This window comes from Theropithecus gelada, chromosome 3, assembly GCF_003255815.1.
Source record: "Theropithecus gelada isolate Dixy chromosome 3, Tgel_1.0, whole genome shotgun sequence".
Classification (NCBI taxonomy): Eukaryota; Metazoa; Chordata; class Mammalia; order Primates; family Cercopithecidae; genus Theropithecus; species Theropithecus gelada.
The window spans coordinates 18218490-18226202 of NC_037670.1; the positions used below are offsets into that span (position 1 = coordinate 18218490).

The 7713-nt window shown below is 52.0% G+C and overlaps 1 protein-coding gene across 5 annotated transcripts in view; it reads left to right on the forward strand.

The window, feature by feature from the left end:
• PTTG1IP (PTTG1 interacting protein) overlaps positions 1-3680 on the forward strand; it is a 28037-nt gene extending 24357 nt beyond the window's left edge. For 2 of the 5 annotated variants that reach the window (XM_025378845.1, XM_025378850.1), the window contains one exon: positions 1458-3680. In XM_025378845.1, coding sequence (XP_025234630.1) covers positions 1458-1504 — 47 coding nt within the window. In that variant the 3' untranslated portion in view covers positions 1505-3680. The remainder of the gene's footprint in view (positions 1-1457) is intronic. The other 3 variants (XM_025378847.1, XM_025378849.1, XM_025378848.1) reach the window with 3 other exon arrangements.
• Positions 3681-7713: the final 4033 nt, after the last annotated feature.

Sequence of the window (7713 nt, forward strand, 5' to 3'; positions counted from 1 at the left end):
CTGTGGGCGGCCGGCCAGGTTCTTGGTGGAGCGGTGTCTTCTGTGTCAGGGCCCTGATTGACTTGCACCTGCCATTTTAGTGGTTAATTTGGCCCTTTAATGGCATTGATGAAATTAGCTTTTTGTGCCAGTTTGTAATAAAGCCCATTGAATGGCCTGTGCTTTAGAAAGCCTCGGCTAGGTAGAATAATTCCGAGGAATTCCTGATGGGAGAGTGGGAGAAAGTGTGTGAGTCAACCTGGTGCAGTTATATAAAATACCAGCACGCACGCAAAACCCTTCTTTTGGCTTTGGGTTTTCCCTCTGAACTGGAAGTAGACTCAGGAGCAGGTTTTTCAATAAGACCTTAACCAGTCTCCTTGCAGCTGGTATCTGATGACTCTTTCCCAAAACCGACTTTGAGCCTCATCTCCCAAAGCCTGATGCCTGTGGCCCTCCTTGACAGGCAAGAAAGAAATGTGGCTAGGCCGTTCCTTACCATCCCTCTGCTTCCCTGCCTCCTCTTCCACCCAGCCCCCAGAATACCTGCAGTGAGTAGCTTTGTTGTAATCACTGCAGATAATTTTAGTGTGCAATACAGATTTTTAAAGGGAGAGAGAGGCCGGGGTGGTGGCTCACGCCTGTAATCCCAGCTGCAGGGAGGGATTACAGGGAGACCGAGGTGGGCGGATCACCTGAGGTCGGGAGTTCGAGACCAGCCTGACCAACATGGTGAAACCCTGTCTCTACTAAAAATACAAAAATTAGCTAAGTGTGGTGGTGGATGCCTGTAGTCCCAGCTACCCGGAAGCTGAGGCAGGAGAGTTCCTTGAACCCAGGAGGCAGAGGTTGCAATGAGCCAAGACTGCACCATTGCACTCTATCCTGGGCAACAAGAGCAAAACTCCGTCTCAAATAAAAAATAAAGGGGGAGAGAGTGTGTGTATGTGCATGTGTGTCTGCTGTGTGAAGGGAAAACTCCTGGTCCTTGGGTAACTACCAAGGGTTTACTCTTATGGTTAAATACACATTTTATCCCAGTTCTGTCCGAGTACTTGAGAGTTAGATTGAGGGTCGTGTTAGTTCTTTCTGTAGCCTTAATTCGAAAGGTTTAAGAGCAAGTATAAGCACAAGGTAAGGTTATTTTGTTTAATACTAGCCATTCACTGTGGAACTAACCCACCACTGTGGAAAGAAATATTTGCCTTAAATTTCTTTTCTTTGCCGAGCATCAGGAAATAAGTGCTTATCTCTTAGGATCTGTTAAAATTCTTGTTTCTAGTAAATTTTATTTCAAAGTTTAAAATGGTTTGACTTCAAAAAAGGTTAAGCACAGTATGAGAGCCTGCTTACAACACCCGTTGTTGCTATACCCTCAGTAAATCTTCTTATAAAACTTAGTCAGTCTGTGTGGCTTTTTAAGATTTTATTTCTGGTTGAATGAACAAAGTTATGATTCAGGTTGATTTTGTTTTCAGGCCTGTTTAAAGAAGAAAACCCATATGCTAGATTTGAAAACAACTAAAGCACTCCAGCCGTCAGGCAGTCCCGACGCTTCCTGTGAGGCGCATACTCCGCAGCGCAGCCCAGCCGGGAGACCACGTGGCCCTCGCGGTCTCCTGACCTTGACCAGTGAACCTGCCAGCCTTCCAGGACAGGTGGCCGGAGAGCTGCCCCTGAAGGACAGTCCTCCTCTCATCCTGCAAACTGGTGACCTTCTATTCCCTGTTCATCTCTGTTTCTAGCTTTAGTCACTTGAAATAAGAAATCTTTGGGGTTTGGGGTTTTTTATACTCTTCTCAGTTTGTAAGAAGCTAACTGCACGCAAAGCCGCCTGACGGCACCTAGCGCTATGACTGTCATTCTCCCGGGGCAGCAGCAGAACCCTGCCTTCCTCTCTGTCTGCTGACAAGCTTCACACGCAACAGAGGGAAGCCAGTCTGGCTTCTGTCGTGAGGAGAACTGACCAGCCCTCATCCTTCCCCATAAAACCACAGACAGCATCGAGTCTTCACACCTGTTGACTCACTTGGCTTTTGCTGATGACACGGGGCTCCAGTACACAGTCTGATAAGGACTTACTTCCTAACCTCAATTGTATTAAATAGCATTGGGGAATAGCTAAACCTTTAAAAAAAGAAAAAAAAAATTACTGGATTTTCCTCCCTACTTAAAAGATTTCACCAGAAGACTTTCATATAAAAATTCAGGCTCTTTTTGGACAGTTTTAAAAATTTGTATCTTTACTAGAACATGAGAATCTTTTTCCCTTGGAAGCTTGAATTATAAATGTGGTGTTTGGCCTGCCTCTGCAGCGCCGGTTGCCTGCTCGTGTGCCAGCAGTGTTGGGAGGACGGGGCAGGACGCTGCAGCTTTCTCCAGCCCTGCTGGCATCCTCAGTGCCTGCAAGCCTCTCCCTGCCTGTCGGGCTGTCTGGGGGGTGGCCATTTAGGGATCGTGGGGACGGGGTTCACCCCAAGAAGAAAGGAAAGCCCATCCACAGGCCTGGCTCTGGGCCGTGTGCCCCAGAAGCAGGTGTGTCCAGAGCCAGCTGAGGGCTCTCCTCACACCACCCAGCAGGCGCCAGTGCTCCTTCTGCCTCACGGGACCAGTCCAGCTTCCAGCTGCTCTGGCTCAAGGGTGTTCTGAGCCCTTCCTTCAGAGTGGGCTTCTCTGGGAGCTCTCCAGTGGCACTGCTGGACCTGCCCCACGTTTCTGTAAAATCAGGATACGTGGCTTTAGTAAGTAGACCAAGCGCTTCATGGCAGGGAGAGCAGCGTGCGAGGAATCACTGAAAAGTGCTGCCTAAGGAAGTTTGAAAATAGTCCCCGTTCCAGATTGCCTTGAATTTTAAAACAGTTTGCTTTGGGAAAGTAGGTCGACAGCACCTAAGATAAATGATGCATTCCATTTCACACTTCACAGTCATGAAAACTGAGAAAACTGTCTTCAGCATGAACTAAAGTTCACAGGCAGATCACTGTGATCCAGAACACTAAGAACTCATCAAACAGCTTGATAAGCCTTTTTGACTGTGTACATCTGTACTGGGAATAACATTCCTATGCTGAAATTTTCACAAAGAATAGAACTTGCACCCAGTTCTTCAGGCTGATTTCTCTGACCTCTTGGGCATTTGTATTTGTAGTAAAGTATTGCAGAGTTTCCTAAGTATTTTATAGCAGCCATCAAAATTGGACTTTGTATTGTTTATTCATAAAAGAAACTTAGTAATAGACTTGAACGAACTTTGTATGAATACAGTAGTATGTACGCAAAATCAGCGTCCTGAATGTAGGCTGCTGAGCTGAAGGTAGAGCTTGGTTGTTAAATACGAACTTTGTATGAATACAGTAGTGTGTACGCAAAATCAGCGTCCTGAATGTAGGCTGCTGAGCTGAAGGTAGAGCTTGGTTGTTAAATACGAACTTTGTATGAATACAGTAGTGTGTACGCAAAATCAGTGTCCTGAATGTAGGCTGCTGAGCTGAAGGTAGAGCTTGGTTGTTAAATACAGTGGGTGAATCCTTGCGTTCAGTGTAGAAACTACGTCTATAAGGTTGGTCTTAGTCCATCTGATTTTTTCTGAAATACGCTAAGAGCAGCCACAAAACTGTAACCTCAAGGAAACCATAAAGCTTGGAGTGCCTTAATTTTTAACCAGTTTCCAATAAAAGTTTAATATCTGCATTTGTCTAATATGCTGTGTGTTCTGTGTTTCATATCAGTGGTGTCGACATTACTGCCTGGAATGCTGGGAGGCAGGTCAGCTTTTTTGGGTAAAGTGGGCCTCTGAGCCATCACGGGACGCCTGGGCAGTCTCCAGACTAAATGCCTGTGGCTGTCACAACGGACCAGGCTGTGTCCTAAAACTCCCCACCCACAGGCCTGCCCCACAGGGGAGGTCTTGGCCGTCTCCTGCCTCCACAGCTGCCCTGCCCACCGCATGCCCTCCACTTGCACTGGGTGTCGAGGGCGCTGGGAGAAAGCAGGGCTGCCTTCGAGAAGGGTGACCTTGGCCCCGCTGTGTGAAGCGCACGCCTGCATGAGGCTCCCGTGCTCCGTGCTCCCCTCCCGTCCTTCCCTGGTTGTCTTCTGTGCTGGGTTCTTAGGGAGTGCCCCGCACCCCGGCCCCCTTCTGTGTTGCTCCTGCCACTTCAGTCCTCCGGGACACAGGGTTTAGTCTGAGCAGCAGAGTCTTGGGGCATCTCTCTGTCCCGTGGACCTGCCCAGCAGGGCAAGGTCTGGGCCTGGGTGTGAAGCAGGGAGGCCAGAAGAGCGGGCAGGATGTCGACTCCATCCTGTCACTGACTTCGGGCCAGGGGTAGACACAGCTTCTAAGGCGGCAGCAGGAGGGTGAGGAGCAGCTCTTGTCCTGCTCAGGTTGTCCTGGGGCTCCCCTGACTGCCAGCCTGGCATCACACCTACAGTCTCCACTCTGCTGGATGGCGCCGTGTGCAGGCCACAGGCGGTGGCTGTGGCAGTTCAGTTCTCAGTGCTCACTCGACAGGCGGACCCAGTAGGTACCCAGCACGCCCCCAGCATTCCAGACCAGCTCTGTGAGGCCCATGTTACAGAAGCCTGTCTGCCCCAGAGTCCATCACGAAGGCCACCGTGCAGCTGCTGGCCACCGTGCATCCACTGTGAGCCCAGAGTGACCTGGGGCAGCCACCTCTTCTGGGGGGAGCCCTCATTGTGACACAAAGGTGTCTGCTTGAGCTTGACAGGGGTAGCCCAGGTCCCCGGGTGGACTGCCTGCTGCCCCTCTTAGCCTGTGGTCCCATGCATTCGCTGGGAACAGCCCCCACAAAACGGCCTTTGAATCAGAGCCGGCCACATCCGGAAGGATGGAAGCAGCCCGTGAGCCACATGGACTTCGGCGGCACGTCTGTCACCCGCAGGTGCTCACACACATGGACTCCGACGCGCACAGTGGCTCACATCCCAGAGCCAGACTCCAGGCCCTCATCTGTGGCTCTGCCTCCCCAGGGCTCTTGGAGCCCATCCCTCCAGCAGATGGGGAGAAGCCCCCAGTTGGAAGTGACTGTCCCCTCAACCCATTCCACTGGCAACAGCTGGTCACCCCCTGGGGCCTGGGCAGTCGCCTCCCACACGGGTGGGGGCACCTCTGGGGCTGTCTCTGCATGGAGATGGCTCTGGTCTAACAGGATCTCCACTTCCTCCTCAAAGCCGGTTTAACGAAGACGCAGTGGAACCTCTCAGTACAGGCAGAGCCCGACGCTTGCGCAGAATAAAAGCCCGTGTCACAGATGAACATCAGAGCTGCCAGCTCAGCTGCTACTTACTGGGTCTGATGGTTTTCCACTCTCCAGCTACAGAATGTTACTGAACCCACCATCAGGCTGCAGATGTTTTGTTCTTTTAAACCTCGAATACCAAGAAACGATTTCTAACTAGAGATAATCATAAAATACAGCCAATAGTAGTATTCTTCAGTACTCTCTTCCACAAATCCTATTTCTCTGAGCTTCCATGTAGTGGCACTTAGTAAACAATGAAAAGAATTTTTTTGAGAGTGGTCTTTGCTGAGGAGGCTGCCTGCGTGAGGCAGGGCTGGCCCGGCCGGAGGCATCTGGTTCATGGAATTTTCTCCAAGAGGGTGCCATTGAGCCGCTGCCCTTTCTGCAGAACAGACTGGTGCTCAGGGTCCCTGCCCACAGCTCCAGGGCCCGCAGTTTCTCTCTGGTTGGTGGCTGGAATTTTTTAACGGGAATTCTCGGTGTATTACTTCCGCGCCGTCTTAACTGCCTTCATCACTACACCTCTCTCCAGAGGCTTTATCTCACATTTCCAGCATGTTTGTGTGGATTTGTTCCTCTTGTTTTACTTTGTATATGAACCACAATTGGCCAGATTAAGCAGATGAACCTCTGACACTGTGGGCACTGGGCGTGTCTGTTCCTCAGGGCCCCCACCTGTGCCTGCCTCAGGACAGCACTGCCAATCCCTCTGCTCCAGCACCACGGGCCATCTCCAGTAACCCAGACGGCCTCAGACGCACTGGAGTTGGAGGGCGGTGGGGAACGGCTGCCCGTGTGGCCTCGAGGTCTGGCCTGAGTCCTGCAGGAAGCACCACCAGCGACTTGGGCAGAGAGAACCTGGTAGAATCGCTAAATCAGCATAGAGAAGGGTTGGCCAGGTGTAAAGGGCTAACTCGGTGACCGAATGGCAGAACCCAGAGGCAGAGGCTGCCCTGCTCAACACCCAGAGCCGGGAGGAGCTCGGACTCCCGGGGCCCGGGGCCCCAGGGCTGTGGAGGGAGGAGGGCGGCGTGCAGTGGCTGTCTGGGCCCGTCTGAGAAGTGCTGCAGGGCCCATCTGAGAAGTGGCAGGCTGGGTGCAGCCGCTGCCATCAGTCCCTTCTCTCCCCTGCGTCCCTTCCAGAATTCTCCTTCCCCCCTGTGGGCACTGCCTGGCAGGGAGCAGCTGGTCAAGCACACCTGGCTTTGCAGGGCAGGGTAGATGGACAGGCTTGGAGCTGGGCATCGGGAGAGCCAGGCGGCACAGCTCCAGGTGCTTGGCCCTCCAGCAGTGAGAAGGGACCAGCGTGTGGGGGACCCCAAGGGGGATGCAGTGTCCAGGTTCTCCAGACGGGTCCTGTGTGCCTGTCCGCAGCTGCCAGTCCCAGCATGAGGGTGGCCCAGACTTTGCTACAGAGGTGGCCTGGTCACACTGCGGCTGCTGGGCCATTGTTTTGCAGATGAAGCCTTGTAGGTTGCATCCCTCAGAGAGAATAGATGGCAAATGTCTCTTTTCAGACCTTAAAGATGTCAGGCTCTCAGTTAATCTCTCCTAGGTCTGGAAAGTCCTAGAAGGGGCAGTCCTGGCTGCATTCATGGAGATTCTCTACAGGTGCTAATTTCCCTGAGAAAGGACGGCTCTGGGGGGCCATTTCAAAATATGTCAAAGAAATACATTTTGAGGCAAAATATTCTAATTTCCTTCAGAGTCTGGCGATGCTATACCAGAGTCAGGCTGGAATTTGGTGTCTTATTGCCACACAGAGTGTGTTCCGTCCATCTTAGGATCCCGATTTTAATATCAGGGCTGGCCATCTGTGCCTCAACTCTGAAAGGGAAGGTTGTGGCTGTAAACGGCAAAGGTCCGGCTGTTTGCCGCTTAAAAAGAAGCCACGATGACAAAGGTGGGGTGTGACAGTAAGAGAGTGAGCTGCTGGGCGCAGTGGCTCACGCCTGTAATCCCAGCACTTTGGGAGGCCAAGGCGGGCGGATCACGAAGTCAGGCAATCGAGACCATCCTGACTAACAGGGTGAAACCCCGTCTGTACTAAAAATACAAAAATCTTAGCTGGGCCTGGTGGTGGGCGCCTGTAGTCCCAGCTACTCGGGAGGCTGAGGCAGGAGAATGGCGTGAATCCGGGAGGCAGAGTGTGCAGTGAGCCAAGATCGCGCCACTGCACTCCAGCCGGGGCGACAGAGTGAGACTCTGCCTCAAAAAACAAAACAAAAAAAAAGAGAGTGAGTTTTATTCTCCGTGCTAGCAAGGGGGAGATTGACCGGAATCCCTTCCAAAAATGGCCACTCTTCAATTTGTAGAGGGACGCGTAGAGGGGGTCTGGAATACAGGAGAGGCAGGGGCTAGGAGGTGCCAGGTGACCTGCTCTGATGGCTTCTCTTGCGTTATTGTTCCATCTGTTACACTAGGCAGCTGGTCAGACGTGAGCAGGGCAGGAGAGGGCCCTCCCAACCAGGAA